The following is a 20,359-nucleotide window of genomic DNA, read 5'->3' on the forward strand; positions in this document are numbered from 1 at the left end:
GTAGAAAGGGGGCCAGCCTTAGCACCTGGATAAATTTGAATCCCAAGTTCATCACTTGCTAGTCTGTGAACTTGAATAATTTACTCAACTGCTCTGCACCTTAAGTAACTCATTTATAAAATAGGGATAATAATAGCATCGTGCATTGCAGGGTTATAGGAAAAATTACACTAGTCAATACACATAATGCTTCTAGAACAGCACCTGGCACATATGGAGCAGTCAGGCCTTAGCTGCTATTTATTTTTAATTATGTGGTGCTAGATGCATGCTTTGTAAACAGATCTCTTGGCTTGAAAAAACCTGCGTCCCTCTCTTTTCTGGACCCCTCAGTCCACAGTTATAGCTGAGGTATTTACCCCAGGTCAAAAAAAATTCCTTCCCACTCAACCAGGCTAACAAATTCCTGAAAGCTGTCTCCTTGGTTTAACATTCCCCAGCAGCTCTGGAGAGTAGAATAAGGACCCCCAAAGGGCTTAAATTACAGAGAGAGGCTGAGAAAGCATTGCTCAGCATTGAAAATTGCTCCAGAATGAAATGTGTGTTTGCCAGGACATCTGGGTGGCCCTCCACCCCCAGCAGCATTTAAGGGGAAGCTGATGTGTCTGCTGGGGTCATGGAGTTCATGTAAAGGGGGCTTGCCTAGATGACATCAGTATTTTCCTCTGAATTCCCCTATGTTCTCCTTTTTTTTTTTTTCTTTGAGATGGAGTCTCGCTCTGTCACGCAGGCTGGAGTGCAGTGGTGCAATCTTGGCTCACTGCAACCTCTGCCTCCCAGGTTCAAGTGATTCTCCTGCCTCAGCCTCCTGAGATGCTGGGATTACAGGTGTGAGCTACCACACCCAGCTAATTTTGTATTTTTAGTAGAGATGGGGTTTCACCATGTTGGCCAGGCTGGTCTCAAACTCCTGACCTCAGGTGATCTGCCCACCTCGGCCTCCCAAAGTGTTGGGATTACAGGCATGAGCCACTGCGCCCAGCCTGCCCGTGTTCCCTTCATTCCAAAAAGTTACTAGTGTCTGCTTAGGGCAGCGAGACTCAAGGGTGTAGCCCAGGGTGGCTGTTGTGATCAGACCCGATGGCCCTTTCCAGGATTTGGAGGACAGGCACGTACGTTATCCTGTCTGGTCCTCACAGTAGCACGTTGGGTTCAGCAGGGCAGAGTGGGACATGGCCTGCGGCTTTATCAGCAGTCCCGAGTCACTCTGGCTCACCCATCCTTGCTGTTCCTGTCCAGGCTTCTGAAAATGCTATTATTGAAAATTGTTATTTTTCAGGTAACATTATTAAGGTGTCCTTCTATCAAATTGATTCTGATGAGATGTTCACAAGTTAGAGCAGCCAAAACAGAGGAGAGTGAGTTTCTACTCATAAAGCTTTGTGACAGTCCCAAGTACATTTCCCCTGTGGAGTCATTACAGCACCACTTCATTAGTTGAAAGGCATGTCTGAAAGAAAAATTTCCTTGATTTTTCAAAGTGACTGGGACAAAAAAACAAGAGAGAGAAACCTATAGATTATGAACCTGTCAGTGTCGGAGCAAATAACTTTTCCACAATTGCTTTAAAAATAGTTCAGCCAGAACAAAGATTCTCTAGGTGAGAAGCTTTACAAATTCAGTTTTGTTTCATTTATTCAAGAAGCATTTAGTGAGAACCTTCTGTGTGCCAGGCAGTGAGAGAGAATTGGGAATATGAGCAAAGCTGGCCCAGACCCTGCCCTATGGCACTTAAAGTCTAAGGAGGACAGGACCGTAAACACAAAGGCACACCCATGTGATATAGGTGCCAAGGGAGATGGCACAGGGTGCGATGAAAGGGTATGATGACCTTCGTTTCTCAGGGTGATCAGAGACGCTTCCCCAAGGAAGAGACAGGCCAGCATCTGGAGGATGGACAGGAGCTGCCTGTGGCTGGGAGCTTTTCGTGCTGGAGTCATTACAGGCAGTGAGAGTGATCGAGACACTATGATGTTGGCATTTGTTGTTATTGTCTAATAGTAATAATATCTAACATTTATTGGGTGCTTTTTGTACATTATCCTCACTTTATACTCATGACAACCCTCCATAGTAGGCATGAATGGCTGCCCCTTACCCCTTTCACAGGTGTGGAGACTCAGGCCCAGGTGGAGCAGTAGGGTCAGTGGCAAGGGCATGATTCCCACCCCAACCCGCTGCCCCCTCCCCGGCTCCTGCGCACCATGTCATCCGAGCTACCTCCCACGGGAGGACAGGATTCTCTGCACTCCCACCCACAAGCCAGCTGTGACTTCCAGCGTCTCTCGCCGACCCTTCAGGCCTGGGACACCGTACAAGCCCATGCCCTGGTAGCATGAGAGAGCCTCCCGCAGCTGGGAGGGGCCGGAGCTGTGCAGAGGAGAAACGCACTCACAAGGATGTCGACAGCCCACTGGAGGAGGGGCTGGACGCTGCTTTACACTGACTCACCATCGTTTACGTAACCCATTCAGTTGTTCAAGGGAGTCTTTCCCCCTTTTTTTTGAATGATTGAACATGTGTTATAAAACAGGATTACTTTGGTTTTGTCCCTGAATGGGTAGTAGCATTTATCATTTAAGCCTCCACATAAATGCCACTTGTTCAAGCTGTATAACCTTGGGCAAGTTACTTCCCTGAGTTTCAAGTAGGTTTTAAAATATTTGCCCTGAAGATTTGAGGAGAGATTCAGTAAGATAAAGTATATAAAGTACCTGGTAAGAACTAGGTAACCAGGAGGCAGTGGGGAAACAGTGTTGCTTGGAGAAGTGTTCATTTCTAATGGCTCACGGTGACCATTTTTGACGGTGATGATGGCTCTCTTCCAGGTAGTCTTATAATCTCAGGTAAGAGATAGACCCGTCACCTCGTCTGGTTCTGGGGCTGCTTTTCCACCGGGAGCCTGTAGCTCAGAGCTGATTATGACTCTTGAAGGAAGGAAATCTGAGGAATTTAAAGACCCTCAATGTTTTTCTCTGAAAACCACACCCAGTCTAGCACCTGGATGTTGGGGGGCTGAGCCACTCAAGGTCAAAGAGATATCCCAGCATGACCTTTTAAAATCAGTACCCCACCTCTTTCCAACTTGACCAGTTAATTTCCTCTCTTACTTGAGCACCAGAGCTGTATTTTGACTTGTCAAAGGTCATTTAAGCCCTTCCTTCTCTGTGATTATTTTCTTTCTTTCTTTCTTTCTTTCTTTTTTTTTTTTTTTGAGACGGAGTCTCACTCTTGTTGCCCAGCCGTGATCTCAGCTCGCTGCAACCTCCACCTCTAGGGTTCAAGTGATTCTCCTGCCTCAGCAGGAGATTACAGTAGCTGGGATTACAGGCACCCACCGCCACGCCTGGCTAATTTTTTTATCTTTAGTAGTGACAAGGTTTCACCATGTTGGCCAGGCTGAACTCCTGACCTCCAGTGATCCGCTCGCCTAGGCCCCCCAGAGTGCTGGGATGACAGGCGTGAGCCACTGCGCCCGGCCTATAATCATTTTCAGTATGAATAACATGAACATGGAAGTAAAGTATTACATATTTGGAGAGCTACTTTTCCAAATACCGTTTTTGACTTTTGAAAACTGATTTTCAGTGACCAGCCGGGAGTTTCCAGTCACTGTTGTAGACATAGACTCTAGAGTAGTCTCTTACAGTCTTTTTTTTTTTTCCCCCAAGACAGTCTCACTCTGTCACCCAGACTAGAGTGCAGCAATGGCACAATCTGTGCTCACTGCAACCTCTACCTTCTGGATTCAAGCGATCCTCCATTCTCAGCCTCCTGAGTAGCTGGGACCACAGGTGCATACCACCACGTCCAACTAATTTTTTTTTTTTTTTTTTTTTGGTAAAGACAGGGTTTTACCATGTTGTCCAGGCTGGTTTTGAACTCCTGGGCTCGAGTGATTCACTCATCTCGGCCTGCCAAAGTGCTAGGATCACAGGCATGAGCAACCACGCCTGGCCTTTTTATTAGTCTTTTTTTTTTTTTTTTTTCTTTGAGACGGAGTCTCGCTCTGTCGCCCAGGCTGGAGTGCAGTGGCGCAATCTCGGCTCACTGCAAGCTCTGCCTTCCGGGTTCATGCCATTCTCCTGCCTCAGCCTCCCGAGTAGCTGGGACTACAGGCGCCCGCCACCGCACTCGGCTAATTTTTTGTATTTTTAGTAGAGGCGAGGTTTCACTGTGCTTTCGATCTCCTGACCTACACGTGATCCACCCACCTCGGCCTCCCAAAGTGCTGGGATTACAGGAGTGAGCCACCGCGCCCGGCCTTTCAGTCTTTTCTAACTTGTGCCTCAGGACAATTAAAAAGTCTGACATCCCTCTCAAAAAAAATTCTACCTTCAGTAGGAGGTATTGGGCTCATGCCAAGTTATAAATGGTCAGCTTTCAATGAGATTAGGGTGTTAGCACAGTAGCTAGATATGTGCACATTTTAGAGTTTCTCTTCTGTGATAGTTAAGGCAAGTCAAGACTAAAGACCTTCTGTCTAGGCAGGGAGATTGGTAAATTTAAAAAGCAGCCCGCCCCCTTTTATACTGTTTTCAAGCCTAGGCCATGCGAGCTAGTGTAGGGAGCATGATTGGGATCGTGACATCATCTTTGAATTCGGGCGCCTGCCTGCACATGTGTGCCTGTCATTCCAGGATTCTTTTGCCATCGTTCATTAGTTGAGTTTACAGCTGCCTCTCCAGAAAGATGACGATCTAACTATAATTGCTCATGAATCAATGAAGAGTCGGGAATGTTTTCCTGTATCAACAGATGCAAACAACACAGACTTCTTTCTGTTCCTTTTGCCCTGCTTGTAAAGAAGAGTGAATCTGAAAGTGGGGTGTCCAGGGCACTGTGTTCTGGCACTCTTTAACTCCCTTTAAGGCCGTGATGCTCTTCTTTGGGGCCTGGCGTTGTGCTTTTAGGAAGAGCTGCGTCTCCCACCGTCCCCCCTCCTCCAGGCGATAGGGTGCAGGGGAGCTGCCTCTGTCCTAATTGCTCTCTTCCCTGATTGTGTAATCTCTCATCCTCTATCTTGTCCTGTTTGTAATCAATCACCAGCTAGATGACTGCTCCTTAAATATTAACTTCTAAATTATGCTAACATCTAAGTATTAAGGTTCTCCTTTCTTGCTATTACTTGGCTCTTAGAGATTTTACTTCTCCACAGTTCTTCAAGAATAGACATCTGAATGGGATAACAACTGTCACAGAGTAGGGTAATACTGAACCTGTGTCTGTGGATATGCCTGGCTGGGCATGGTGGCTCACACCTGTAATCCCAACACTTTGGGAGGCCAAAGCTGGAGGATCACTTAAGCCCAAGAGTTTGATAGATGCATTTAGTTTTGGGGGGGTTTGCTTGTTTAGTTATTATTTCAGAAGTAATATATGTTCATTTCAGAAAATTTAGAAAATAGAAAAAGAACAAAATAAAGGGGTGTTTCATAGCCATATTTTTTGTATTACATATATTCTTGATTTGGCTTTGTTTACAAAACATGCAATATATACCAGCATATCACCTAGAACTATTTTTCCACTTAATGTATTACAGCATCTTTCCATGATACAGTGCATATTCTTGTTGTGACTTTGTTTTTAATAACAATGTAATGGTTGGCCCATTGTCTGGTTCTATCATGACTTATGTAATCAGTACATATTATCAAATATTTAATTGTGGGATATTGAACTATTCAAAATTATCACATTAATGATACATAATCTTATGTATACTCTGTGATGACCATCTTTTGTGGTTTAATTTTTGCACACATTCATGACATTTTTCTTGGGCAAGATTCTTTTTTTAAGAGACGGAGTCTTAATCTCTCACCTAGGCTGGAGTGTGATTACAGTTCACTGCAGCCTTGAACCCCTGGGCTCAAGCCATCCTTCTGCCTCAGCCTCCCAAAGTGCTAGGATTATAGGCATGAGCCACTGCACCTGGTGCAAAATTCTCATAATGCAAATGTTTAAGGCTTTTGATATATACTGATAAGTCATCCCTCTGAAGAGGCTGTCTGAAGTGGTGCTCCCACCTACTGTATCTGGAAGTTTCTATTTTATTACCATCCAAAGTGATGAATGTCTTATGATTATTGACCATTGGTATCTGTGACTTTCTTGTTTGATTTTTTTTTTTGGCGTGTTCACCTTCTAGTTTTTGTGTTTTCGAAAGAACCCTTGCACTGGGAAGGATGGTAACTGACTCTGACTTATTTGCAGCATACACTGCCATTTTGGTGTGTGGTGTTTTTGAGTCGAGAGGCTTGGCAGCCACTGGTTCAGGGTCTCTGGTTACTGTGTTGCCCACTGGCATCCGCTGCCACCTCCTCTATAACTTGGAACAGCTTCCTGCTGAAACACGTAGGCCCTGGCCAGATGTCCATCGACAGGAAGGCAGGGGGAGTTGTGATGCATCCACTCGTGGGAACACTGCCGGCAACTAGCAGCAGGCGCCTCGCACACACGAAGCACAGCCATTGACACTGAGCTTGGGGGACAGAGCAGGCAAAGATGTGTGGACAGGAAGTGGATTGGCGGCTTCCAGGGGCTGGGGGTCGAGGGGAATGTGGAGTTTCCTTTTGGGGTGATGAGAAGTCCTAAAATTGATTGTGCTGATGGTCACACAACTCTGTGAACAGACTAAAAACCACTGAATCGTACACTTTAAATGGGTGAATTTGATGGCATATGAATTATATATCCATAAAGCTGTTTTTAAAAAGAAAATGGACACAAAAGTATATATATGATATGGTTGCATTTATATAAAGTTCTAGGACAGGCAAAAGTAATCTATGATAATGGAAGTTAAAAAACGGTTGGGGCGGGGCAGATTGGCTGGAAATGTTCTTTGTGTTTTTAGTGGCACTTACTTGGGTATATGCAGTTGTCAAAACTCATCAAACTGGGAGAAAATGCATTCTAATCTTTTTTAAAAAGCCACATGGGCCCTTAGGTCTTCCCTTTTTTTTCTTTTGCTATGATTTGAAAAAGGCTATTTTTCTTTTCTTTTTTCTCAGTTAATGGTTCTAAAGTGATTTCTTTGCTGGGTTATCTCCCCTTAACTCCTTCTCCACTGACAAGGATCCCAACCAGCCCCCACCCACCCCCACCAGCTAGCTGCTCCACCACACCTGTGGCCAGTTCGCCTTGGGAAGCCACCCAGTGCCACACGATCTAGTGACTTTAGAGAACTAGAAACAGAGTAATTCCTCAACAAACTGACTGGGAATCTGTTCTGCCGGGTATTGTAATTTGTGTGATAAACAATCATTTTGAGACTCTGGGGTTTGCCATTTCCCCTTCCAAGAGGAAGTGCCTTTACGCATTTGAAACTTCTTGACATGCCATGAAGGTATTTTTGGAGGGCCGGGGACATTTGGGAAGTCATGCAGATTACCTAAGGCAAGTGATTCTTGCGTTTATGGTGCGTGGAGAATCTGTAGGCACAGAAATGAGACTCAGCAGCAGAGGACAGACAGCACCTGCCTGCCTTCTTGTGGAAACTCAGTGGTGACAGGAGCTTTGCTCATTGCCTTTTTCTTTTGGGGGTAGGAGCTGGTCAGGCTCACCGTCGAGAAGCAGGGACGTCCGTCTCCGACGAGCCCCGTGAAGCCCAGTTCCCCTGCTGGCAAGCCTGATGGGTAGGTGCTGACTAACCCTCCTGTCGCGGGGGTCACACTCAGTGGCAAAGTCGCTACATTTGACGAGGATAGGGCCCGGGGGATGGGCAGCATGAGGGGGCTGCTGGAGGCCCATATTGCTTTTTCAGTGGTTAGCATTGTGTGTATATTTCACACAGGCTTGAAGTATTGCCCATCTCAAGTTTGCTCTTCGGCGTGACTGTTTCCAAGGATCATGTGTGAGCGCATCCAGTGACACATACCAGTGCTTTTCCTGGGCAACTTCGTTTCATAATTACAAAGAACTTTTAAGGGCTTGGGTTTGGGGGATTTGACTTGAGCGCACTCTTGCTTGATCCAGAGTAAACTGAGGATGACATCGATGGTTGTAAGGGTTTATATTCATCTCTACTCCAAGCTCCTGGTAAAAATATAAAACATAAATTTGGAGCTTTTGTTTTGTTTTTGAGACAGTCTCTGTTGCTCAGGCTGGGGTCCAGTGGTACGATCTGGGCTCATTGCAACCTCCTCCTCTCAGGTTAGAGTGATTCTCCTGCCTCAGCCTTTCAAGTAGCTGGGACTACAGGTGCACGCCACCACGCCCGGCTAATTTTTGTATTCCATGTTGGCCAAGCTGGTCTCAAACTCCTAACCTCAAGTGATCTGCCGCCTTGGCCTCCCAAAGTGCTGGGATTATAGGTATAAGCCACTGTGCCCGGCCTGGAGCATTTTAGAGAGCCCTTAGATCATCTTCAGATGAGGAAACTGAGGTGCAAAGTTGGGGGCACAGCCAAGCTCCAGTAGCTCCTTAGCAACCAAACCAGAACCCCAGAGCTCTGTATCCAGGGAGCCTGCTCTTCAGCCCCACCTCACCCACCATGTTCTACCCAGTCACATCCTCACCCTCTCAGGGCCTGTATGTGCTCGTCCCATCTTTGACCTTCTGTAACCCCAAGCTCTTCCCAATTCTGCAGCCCAGCAGAGCTCCCCCTGACAGACCGTGAGGTAGAAATCCTAAACAAGACGACCGGGATGTCACAGTCAACTGAGCTCCTCCCAGACGCCACAGATGAAGAGGTCGCGCCCCCCAAGCCCCCTCTGCCTGGCATTCGGGTGGTTGATAATAGGTAATTAACTTCCTGTTTGTCCAGTGCCTCCCATGGCAGAATGAGCAAGAAAGGGAGGAAGGCAGGGCTCGGGCCCTTTCCCCTCAGTGCTGGGGGCTTGGCCCCCCTTGAGAGGCTGACTCTGGAGCTGTCCCCACCCCGCCCAGCCCTCTCTGGCCACCCTGAGCTCTCCTGAAGGCCTCCTTGTGCCCTCAGCCCAGGGAGACCTGGTATGATTTATTATGAAAGAAAAAGAAAGGGTTGTTCTTTTTCATTTATTTGGTATTTACAGGTTTTACTTTGGCGGAGGGGAGTAGGCAGGAGTTGAAGTGTGAACACTGGGTGTGGAGAGTCTAGTAATGAAAGAGCCCCACATCCTGTACCCCAATATCACGCTGAAGAGCTTTGGTGAGTGTGGTTTGGTCTGCCTGGACGTTTCGGTCTGTTTCAGTCCTCCACCAGCATTGCCACCCAAGAAAAGACAGTCGGCACCGTCCCCTACCCGAGTGGCTGTGGTGGCCCCCATGAGCCGAGCCACCAGTGGCTCCAGTTTGCCTGTTGGAATCAATAGGCAGGTAATGCAGCTCGTGTTCGCTTCTTGGGAAGGCGGGGAGGGGGTGGGGGGCTCAGGGATTTGCTCCTGAAGCTGAAAGAAACCCATGGTCTTCAGTCGCTGGTGTTTTGTCACATCGAGGGGTGTGAGACCTTGTACCCATGCCTCTCATTCCAGGACATGATCCAAATTCCCATATGGGGATAAGGGTCAGGGCAGGGAGGCCAGAGCCAAAGGGCGTCTCCTGGGGATAGGTGAGCCCAGCCCCAGAGCCCTCCCCGGTCACACCCCCCACCAACTCCAGGTGGCTGCTTCTCTGCTGTATGTGTCCTTCAACTGCTGACGCCAGAAGCGGTTTTTGAGTTTGCCTGGCAGTATTTCCTTCTCTAAGTAAATGCACCGGTTGCCTCGCCCCTGGTCTCTGCCACCGTTTCTCAGAAGTGACTTGGCTTTGTTTTTCTTTTTCCGTTTAAGGATTTTGACGTTGACTGTTATGCACAGAGGCGACTGTCAGGAGGCAGCCACTCATATGGTGGAGAGTCGCCCCGCCTCTCCCCTTGCAGCAGCATAGGCAAGCTCAGCAAATCAGACGAGCAGCTGTCCTCTCTGGACAGGGACAGTGGGCAGTGCTCCCGGAACACAAGCTGTGAAACACTAGGTGAGTCGCCAGCATCCTCCTGTTCCATCCTGTCTTGGTGGCTTCTCTGGGGCCATACAGTCCTGGGTGGGAGTCCCAGGTCATGCGATCATTGACTACGTGACTTTGGCCAACTTGTTTAAAATCTGAGCCTCAGCTTCCTCATCTGCAAAATAAGGATAACAGTATCTGCCTCCCTAGGAAGTTGAGCATGTAAATGAAATCACAACGTAAAACCACAGCATAGATATTCAAGCGGTAACTGTTGTTAGTTCATCTGTCAGTGGGTAATTTGACTCTCTTTACCAAAATTAAGAGCCGTTTGTGTTGAGAGCTTTAAATGAAGGGGTGGGGGTCCTGACAACACTTGACAGAGGCTGAAGGGGAAAGAGCCGCACGAGCCAGCCTTCTCCTTAGTCAGCGCTGAATGTGTGCTGTGCGGGCCCCTCCCGTCTGCCGGGCAGGGGGCTTAGAGAGCAGGAAGCTGTTTGTATCCTGTGAACTAGATATTTTCACTTCTGAGAATGTATCCTAGGAGCATAATCAGCGATTAATAGCAAGATTTCATTGGTAGGAAATCAGGTGAATGATGGTACATTCATTTGCTGGAATAATCTGTAGCTATTAAAAATTGCTCATAATATATTGATAACTGGAAAAAGTACAGGGCCATTTACATATTTTCATAGTATTCTCATTTTTTTTTTTGAGACAGAGCCTCACTCTGTCACCCAGGCTGGAGTGCAGTGACACTATCTGGACTTACTGCAACCTCCGCCTCCCAGGTTCAAGTGATTCTCCTGCCTCAGCCTCCCAAGTGGCTGGGACTACAGGTGTGCACCACCACGTCCGGGTAATTTTTTTGTATTTTTAATAGACGCGGGGTTTCACCATGTTGGCCAGGCTGGTCTTGAACTCCTGACCTTAGGTGATCCGCCCGCCTCAGCCTCCCAAAGTGCTGGGATTACAGGCGTGGGCCACCGTGCCCAGCCAATTTTTGTATTTTTAGTAGAGAAAATGGTTTCATCACATTGGCCAGGCTGGTCTTGAACTTCTGGCCTCAAGTGAGCAGCCCACTTCAGCCTCAATAAGTGCTGGGATTACATTCATGAGCCACTGCGCCCAGCCAATTTTTGTATTTTTAATAGAGACAGGGTTTCGCTACATTGGCCAGGCTGGCCTTGAACTCCTGACCTGAAGTGATCGGCCTGCCTCAGCCTTGCAAAGTGCTGGAATTATAGGCGTGAGCCACCACGCAGCCCTCAGTTGGGCTTTTTCAAAAAGGAATCCTAGAAGCAAAAGAGGCATTTAAGGAAATACATCAAAATGTAAATAGAAAATACAGTTAGATTACGGGGTTGTGGGTGATTTTTATTTTCTTGATGTAATTTGCCACGGTTTCTGTGATGGTTGTGTATTTTTTTTTTTTTTAAGTAAGAAATGTAAAAAATAAGAAAAGTATAGCAAACAGCCATATTCCCATCTGGTTTGCTTTTATAATCAGGGAGAAGAATGACGAATATAACATGTAAATATAAACGAAACCCTGGAGACATGTCTTTGTCACACACCCATGAGCAAGCCGGCGAGAGGTGGGCAGCGGGGGCTGGCTGCCCCTGCAGGGCCTCTGGCTAACGGGTCTTTTTTTTCCCCTGTTGTAACTGCAGACCACTATGATCCCGACTATGAATTCCTCCAGCAAGACCTCTCTAACGCAGACCAGATACCTCAGCAGACGGCCTGGAACCTTAGCCCGTTGCCAGAGTCTTTGGGGGAGTCTGGGTCTCCATTTGTTGGCCATCCTTTCCAGCTGCCTCTTGGCAGCCATCCCCAGCCAGACGGACCTCTGGCCCCAGGGCAGCAGACAGATACGCCGCCTGCTCTCCCTGAGAAGAAGCGCAGGAGTGCAGCCTCCCAGACGGCGGACAGCTCTGGCTGCAGGGTGTCCTACGAGCGGCATCCCTCGCAGTACGACAACATCTCTGGGGAGGACCTGCAGAGCACGGCCCCAATCCAGTCCGTCCCCTACGCGCCCTTTGCTGCTATTCTCCCCTTTCAGCATGGAGGTTCCTCAGCCCCTGTCGAATTTGTGGGTGATTTTACTGCTCCTGAATCAACGGGTGACCCAGAAAAACCACCTCCTCTACCAGAGAAGAAAAACAAACACAGTAAGCTTTTGTTGCACTGTTGTCAGGAAGTGCATTTTATAACCTGAAATGGCAGTATGTGTTCTTTCAGCATCAGACCAGAAGCAAATCAGTGGCCTCATTATTTCATAAAAGATAGGCCAGCCAGGTATGTCGACACTTCTGGGAGCCAGGTTTTCTCATTACAGGTGATCGTTTTTAAAGCCTGATCAGCTGATCTCTCCTTTACAGTTTCCGTACAGTCTCAGGCCGATTCTTCACGTAGCCCGAGGGCTTCTCCTCTTTAGATGGCAGCAGTTGACCTTCTGGCCTGATCACAGTGACAGAGGGGAACAAGTGTCCTGGCATGCAGGACAGCATTGCAGCAACATCTGCGTAGAGCGAGGTGGATATGTGAATTTCAGCAGAACTTACCTAGTGTCCACAGAGTGATTGTCTAAGGACCCTGTCTAGAGCACGCTGTCTCTGTTCATGCTCCCAGAATAACGTGGGAGCTGAGGTTGCCCAGCAGGAGTAATTGAGGACACTTCTTGGACCAAACATTTTAATATATGATGTTGCTGGAGCCCAGGGGTGGAGCTGAAGTTTTGAATATTTTCCAACTGTAAATCTGCCATAAAAGTAATAAGGAGAGTTCTCCTGGAAATTCTGTTTTCTCCTAGCTCCCCTAACTGCCCCACACTTCTGGGAGTTGCCTGGCCCTCTCTGTCCCCGCCCTCTCCCCGCTTCACTAGCATAGTTCTGCTTCGATTTTCTTGGCAGTGCAGCTGTCACCGTTTCAATGTGTGTGGTCACGTTAGCCCCACAGCCCCAGGCTTCCCTGGCCTCAGTTGACATATCCAACAGAGAACTTCTGTGAACTAGAAATGGAATCTCTACTCCAAATTCCCAAATGAGAGCATCTGAGCCCAGCTTAGAACTGGGCCCCATTCTCAAAGAAGGGAAGACCTGGCTTGGTTCAGTCCAGCAAGGATCGCCCTGAGGGCCGGCTGCGTGGTCTCCAGAAGGCTGCGGCTGAGATGGTGTCATGTATCCCCAGCTCCTCGGTGGGTGTTGCCCAGCTTGTGTGATGGCCTCAGCAGTGGTCCCCCAGCTAGAGGGAGGGCTGGCTCTGTGGGACTAATGATGTCATCCCCATCTGTCGTGTATATTCGCTCATCAGAAACCAGGGCTCCCGCAGAGGAGTGTGCAATGACAATGCCAGAAGCATTTCCTTCTCTTCCCCTCCCTCTGCATGGACAAGTGTTTAAAGAGCTGTTGGCCTCCCCCTTCACCCCTGTTATCTTGGGCTACATGCCACTCAGGCTCACCCCCTTTCCTTCCCTAGGGGAGGGGTCCTCTGAGCTCAGACACTGGGCAGGATGGCATCCTTACAAACTGCAGCAGACGCCAGAGAGCCTTACCCTTCCAGCTCCTAGAACAAGTGTGGGCGGCGGTCCTCATGCAGGGTCTGTAGAGGGGAGAAGGAAAGGGAGGGGTAGCCAGTGTTTCCTTTCAAACAGTCTCAAGTGGCTGAAAATCCCCAGTAATTTAGGCCACCATTTTGAGGCTTTAACCCATTCATCAGTGTCTCCAGCACTGGAGCCTGCAAACCTCTAAAAAACTCCTGAGCTGCAGCCATGGCGTGCCCTGAGCTAAAGCTTCACACGCCCTGTCGAAGGTCATCGTGACAGCCACCTGCAAGGCAGGCCCTATTAGCTCCAATTTCATAGGTAGAGAAACTGGAGCTTAGAAGAACTGAGTATTGCCCAAGATCAACAAGCAAGTGGGGCACGGATCTGGGACTGAGAGCCTGACCTGAGTTGTACAAGCCTGTTACACTTCCTCCCGAGCCAAGGAGGAAGGGATTCAGCCCTCCTTCCTTGAGATCCCATCCAGTTTTCAGTGTTGACCCCTATGCAGGGGGTGGTCTTCTCCATACTCTGTGAAAGAGCCCCAAACTTAGGTACCCTGAGCCTCAGTCCTAGTCCCCAGTCTGCTCTTCACTCCCCGAGGGGACCCTCAGGTGACCTTGTGGAAAATGCCTCAAAATTGCTTTCAGGGAAAGAAGGAAAGAATCATCACCCTGGCCGCGTGGCTGACACTGGCCTGAGTTCACGCACGCTCAGTCCCAGTGTCACGACGTATCCTCATCATTTGGGATGCACTGATATCATGAGGGTCCCCAGCCCCTCTTGCCAGGGGCAACCCTATGAGTCCCTTGCACCAGACGAGCCTTGTGATCACTGTCCGGCACCTGAAATCCCCACAGTCGCAGGCCCTAAGCACTGGCGGCTGAGTCTTCCCAGCAATGCTGGCTGCCTGGCCACTGGGCTGCTTTTGAAATGGACCGGGTCTTCCTCATTTCTAGAAGGCTGGGAATGTCACTGCTATTCCCTATGCTTGGCTAGCAGGTCTCTACAAGGGCTTCATCATCAAGAGTTCAGAAAGACCTTCTGAAGAGATCACAGTTTCACAGAAAAGTCAGGCAGAGGTGGTTGTGTTTAGTCTTTTTCTTTTTTCCGTAGTTCACTGCAGCCTTGAACTCGGTTCAAGGGATCCTCCCACCTCAGCCTCTTGAATAGCTGGGACCATAGGCACATACCACCATTGTTAATTTTTTTCTTTTCTTTTTTCTTTTTAGAGACGGGAGTCTCACTATATTGCCCAGGCTGGTGTCGAACTAGCCTCAAGTGACCCTCCTGCCTCAGCCTCCCAAAGCACTGGGATTATAGGCATGAGCCACTGTGCCCGGCCACGTTTAGTCTTTTTAGGGAGCAGTTTGTGGGTGCTTGGGATCACCTTCCTAGGCTTGCCCCTTCCTCTGGAGCCTGGTGACGATGGTTGCGCAGCATTAAAGAGGAAGTGTGGGGCTAGGCGCAGTGGCTCACGCCTGTAATCCCATCACTTTGGGAGACCGAGCCAGGTGGATCACCTGAGGTCAGGAGTTTGAGACCAGCCAGACCAACATGGCACAACCCTATCTCTACTGAAAATACAAAAATTAGCTGGACGTCGTGGTCCATGCCTGTAATCCCAGCTACTCGGGAGACTGAGGCAGGAGGATCACTTGAACCCACGAGGTGGAGGTTGCAGTGAGCCGAGATCACACCATTACACTCCAGCCTGGGCGACAAGAGCGAAACTCAGTCTCGAAAAAAAAAAAAGGAAGTGTAAGACAAGCTCAAGGGGCTGCGAGCTGCCCTTTCAGTAGCAGCCGCTGACCTCAGGGGGGAACCATCTCTTCCTGTGCATCTTTTCCAACCAAGTTCTGCTCTGCTTGTTGGAGCTAGTAAGAAATTCTTACATAATCTTTTAAATAAAGAAGGTGACTTTGAACCCTTTCCTTCAGTGACACTCCTGGAGAAAGAGCATTTCCTCTATACCTGGACCCCCAGAGCGGCTCAGGGAAGAAATAAACTCCCTACCTCTGTGACTGTCTTCCTCAGCTCAGTGTCTGGCCTTCCTTGATTTGTTGACTAGTTGAGGTTTGCAGAAAAGCCTCTGGCTTTGTGCTTATTTGAGGATACAAAATTTAGCACTGCAGAGCCACCACTTTTTCTTGGTATCTGAAGCTCAGCTCCACCTGGCAGGTGCTCGTGGCACTTGTGACGTGCCCCGAGGGGAAAGTGCCTGCTCAGGAGGTGGCTGAGACTTGCCATCCCTTGAGTCCCTCGCTTGAGTCCTGAGTTCGCATTAGGGTTCCCCATCGGTGTTGCGCGTCTGCCGGTCTGGACGTGTCTCCTCTGTTAGCGCATCAGACAGGGTGTGATTTCACTGCCTGGAAAGACCTCTGCGCTCCGCCTGTTCGTCCCTCCCTGAGGTGCTTTCGGTGGAAAGCCCCCTAGCTGCTGTGGGAAGAATGCGGGGAGGGGTTCCCTGACGTGGCAGCCCCCAGCCTTGCTGCAGCTCTGTCCCTCCGTTTCACAGTGCTGGCCTACATGCAGCTGCTGGAGGACTACTCGGAGCCGCAGCCTTCCATGTTCTACCAGACGCCGCAGAACGAGCACATCTACCAGCAGAAGAACAAGCTCCTCATGGAGGTATACGGCTTCAGCGACTCCTTCAGCGGGGTGGACTCCGTGCAGGAGCTGGCCCCGCCGCCCGCCCTACCCCCCAAGCAGCGGCAGCTGGTGAGTGACACCCTCCCTTGTGACTAGAACTTCTGATTCTAGCAGGTCTCTAGGAACCAGAACGAGCTTCCTCCCTGCCGTGGCAGGGCCCCAGTTTTGGGTGTGGAAGGCACCATCTCCCACACAGATGCTTTTACTTCCTTCTGAGATGCTCACCAGCAGCCCAGTGCCCACTCCACCACCTCCCCACCCTGGGGTGCAGGGACCTTTCTTTTCCACAGCAGGCCCACGCAGCAGGGACAGGCTTGTACTCAGGGTGTTTGCTCTCTCTGCTGACAGTCTCTTGTATTTTTTTTCTGTCTTCTTTGGCTTCAACATAGACCTCCCAGAAGGGAGGGACTCAGTCAAAGCACAGGACATGGTCTGTGCATGGCCATCTGTGGACTTGATTGGCATAATGGGCCTAACTGTGTAGAGTGACTTACAACCCAGCCTTGGCCGGGGAGGGCCCAAGGGAAACAAGCGCCATTGAAGCGGAGGATGGCTTTAAACAGAGCCACTCTGTTTCAGACACGGCACCTTCCTCTTCTAGAAAACACTCCTGTGCTGAGGACTCCCGTGCACGTAAGGAAGCACGGGTCAGCACAGAAGGCAGGCTGTTCCACCATGGGCACCCCATGAGGCTCCGGAACTGCCCAGGCACTGGGCAGGTAGGCAGATGGGGGGTGCCTGTGGCATCCCTCCAAACTTTCTCCCTTTGCTGCCAGTTAATGAACATGGAGGGCCCTAGTCGGATTTGAGGATCTGAGCCTCTTGTCCAGCCATGCTCCCCAGGAAGAGGAAGCTCCCCAACAGGGAGCTCCAGGCTTGTTCAGAGCTGCCTGGGTTGCTGTGCTCGTGTGCTGGCCAGTCTGGTGGCTTCTACCAGGAGGCGACTAGTGTGCCCTGGGCCATCTTTTATCCATTGCGAGAGGACATGAAGGGCCGTCTGATTCTTCTGGGAGGCAGCTGCAGACTGGAGGACAAATATCCCTGGATTACTCCATATAATCACCTGGGGCTCAGCCCAGTCCCAGGAGTCCCTGAGCTTCCTATACTCAGTGGGCTCTGGCTGACCAAGCAAGCTGTTTTGTTTCCACTGAGAAACCACACTCAGCCCCTTCAGAGAAGGCCGTGTCCAGTAGAGGAAAGGCCAACCCTGGAGTTGAGAGTCCTGAATTCCAGTCCTGCCACTCGTTAGCCGTGTCACATGTGCCATTTTCAGGGTCTCAGATCCTCACCTGCCCTGCCCATCCCACAGGCACAATTGAGAATATGAGTCTCAATTGCTTTGAAGATGTTTCAAAAAGGGTCCCACCATGGAAACATAAATGCCTCATTTAGAGACTCCTTGCCTAAAATGTTTGGTTAGAACCATTGCCGAGACCCAGGAGTGATGGTGGCACATGCCTATAGTCCCAGCTACTTGGGAGGCTGAGGTGGAGGATCACTTGATCCCAGAAGTTCAGGACCAGCCTGGACAACATAGTGAGACCCTGTCTCAAAAAAAAACAGCCATTGCTGAGCCAGATTTATTGAAAATATTTTTGGCCCATTGGGCATCTTCTCCATACTGTGGAGTCCACAGGCTTCTGAATATTTGGGGAGACACCCCTAGTGAGTGAGTGGAATCAGAACCTGTTCCACCATGCCTGCGGGGCAGTGGTGAACTCAGCCCCCGGAGGCCTATTAGGAACATCTGTGTTGAACACCTCCCCAGGTAGGCACCAGGGCTCTCATCTGGCTCTACATGGTCCCTGCCACAGCTCCTGGCATCCCCATTATAAGTAAATTGAGGCTGACAGAGCCAGCGAACCTTAATCCAAGCCCACAGCTAGAAACAGAAGACTTGGGAGCCAGGCCCAATCCTAATGACAACCCAGGCATACCACCTGACAAGTCCTACCAGCTGCTGGTCGCACCCTCTCAAATGCAGATGCAGGAAGCGTTATCCACACTTCACAAAAATGGTGCTCATTACACACGCCTGTTGGCCCACGTACAGTGTGATAAGCAAGATTCCAGGTGCTTCACACATATCATCCCATTTCATCCTCCCAACAGCCCTGTACAGGAGGCGCCAGGGTTCTCCCCATTTTACAGACAGAAAACCTGAGGCACAGAGACCTTCAAGTAGTACCCAAGGCCAAACCCGCGAGAAATGGCAGGATCCAGACTCAAACCCAGGCAGCCGGAGCCCCATCTGAGTTTTGAAGACGTGTTAATGACACATGGATCCACTCCCCACAGAGGAGCAGCTCCAAGCCCGGAGTCAGCCCAGGTCTGTGTGGCTCCAGCCACCTCGTCCTCCTTCCACCCGACCTGCTTCCAGTGGACACAAATTTTAGAATCTAGATTAAGGAAGTGAAGGAGGGTGCCCTTTCCTGCAGATAGCCTTCGGCAGCTGGTTTTAGTCCCTGAACTGGGCCTAGAAGCCATCCCTCTCCAGAATGTCTCTGAGAGGATGTGGAGAGCGACCTCCATGGCCTTTCCCTGCACGGACCTGACTGTTCTCTGCTTCTCTCCCTCCTTCCCTGCCTTCTCTCTCCTCCCCTCTGTCCAGCAGGCCTCCTGTGCTGCTTCTTCCTTCTCCTCTGTCTCCTACTGTGTCCAGCAAACTAAAGTGGCCTTCACCCCCGAGGACGGCAGTGCCGCTCAGGGCCTCAGTGTGTCCGTCTCTAACTCCTTTCTCAGCCGGCACGGCAGCTTGCCTGTGCCCTCGGTGAGTTGCTCCCTGCTGTTCTTTACTTGGAAACACGTGAACAGGGCCATTCCTTGGTAGCGTGTGCCTCAGCTGTGTTCTGCCCATCACGGCCCCTGCCCTTCAGTGGGTCCCTACACATAGATGGGAAGGTTATGAATGGTTGGTTCTCTGGGGCCTTAAAGACCGTGAGGCGTCCAGGTGAGGCAGGGGTAGGCATGGGAAATGCGAGTGGCCAGTCTGGCATAAACTGACAAACACATTTTGACCTTTTTATCCCAATCTCCCTTTGGGACTCGGATCAGCCCTCTGTGTTCCAGGATTAAAAAGGAATATAACCAGGTGTGGTGGCACTCACCTGTAGTCCCCACTCCTCAGGAGGCTGAGGCAGGAGAATCGCCTGAACCCCGGAGTTCAAATCCAGCCTGGGCAACGTCATGAAACCCTGTCTCAAAATAAATAAAATAGATGAGATGGATGGGTAGATGGGCGGTACTGTTCCTCACATAGAAAGCCAGGTTGAGGAGAGCAGGCTTCACCAGCACGTGATGGTTTGATTAAGGGCTGTATTAGTTTGCTTTTGCTACATAACAAACCACCCAAAACTTCGTGGCTTAAAATAATAGTGACCATTTGTGACTGCTTAGGACACGGAGTAGCAGGATGGTTGTGCTACTCTGGCCCAGACTTGGCCAGTTTTAGCTGAACTCACTGACATCCGTGGGACCTGAGCTGGGACAATGGGGCTGATTTGGCTGTGATCCATGTAGTCTGTCACCTCCATCAGGCTGGCCTGGGCTTGTTCACATGACAGCTGGCGGGCTTCCAAAAAAAACAAATGGAAGCGCGCAAGGCCCCTTAGGGCCTAAGCTCAGAAGTGGTGTGATGCCTGTTCCATTGCATTTGCTCAGTTAAATTACAAGGCCAGCCCAGATTCAGGGAGCACAGAAGTTGCTTCTGCCTCTTTATGGTGGTTGCTGCTAAGTCATGTTGCACGGGCCGTGGGTCCAGGAAGGGAATGGGTTGCAGCCATTTGTGTAAACAGTTTACTGCTTTAAGCCTAGGGGCTGACACTGAAGAGGGAGTCTTTCACTGGCATCTGTGCATGTCCAGGAACCGAAATGGCCACATTCTCCCTTTCGTCTGTTAAAATGAAACTTAGCACAGGGGAAAGAACTCTAGAACAATTTTGCTTCAGCGTCTTTCCTTTGGGACTGGATTTTCCTTGCCTCGTATTTTGTAACTGTGAGGATTAAGTAAAATTATATGAAGCGGCTAGGTACGTAGTAAGCTTAGAAAGCCTATTACGGTTCTTGCTCTCATTGTCTTAGTAATAAGAGTTCTGGATTCTCGTCTTGTTCTGCTTCTAACTTTACACCTGAGAGCTAACCTGTTTGGCCTTTATCCCCCCTCTATAAATGATGAGTTTGGACCGCGCGATTTTTGATTTTTTGTTTTTTGTGGGGTTTTTTTGGTTTTTTTGAGACGGAGTCTCGCTCTGT

The 20,359-nt window shown here is 49.6% G+C and overlaps 1 protein-coding gene across 1 annotated transcript in view; it reads left to right on the forward strand.

The window, feature by feature from the left end:
• Positions 1-20,359, forward strand: part of RAPGEF1 (Rap guanine nucleotide exchange factor (GEF) 1) — a 138,281-nt gene that overhangs the window by 71,705 nt on the left and 46,217 nt on the right. The window contains exons 6-11 of the mRNA XM_012001589.1: positions 7,555-7,643; positions 8,597-8,749; positions 9,180-9,303; positions 9,756-9,939; positions 11,586-12,086; positions 15,975-16,177. Coding sequence (XP_011856979.1) covers positions 7,555-7,643; positions 8,597-8,749; positions 9,180-9,303; positions 9,756-9,939; positions 11,586-12,086; positions 15,975-16,177 — 1,254 coding nt within the window. The remainder of the gene's footprint in view (positions 1-7,554; positions 7,644-8,596; positions 8,750-9,179; positions 9,304-9,755; positions 9,940-11,585; positions 12,087-15,974; positions 16,178-20,359) is intronic.

The sequence above is a fragment of the Mandrillus leucophaeus genome, unplaced genomic scaffold (genome assembly GCF_000951045.1).
Source record: "Mandrillus leucophaeus isolate KB7577 unplaced genomic scaffold, Mleu.le_1.0 Scaffold665, whole genome shotgun sequence".
NCBI classification, from domain to species: domain Eukaryota; kingdom Metazoa; phylum Chordata; class Mammalia; order Primates; family Cercopithecidae; genus Mandrillus; species Mandrillus leucophaeus.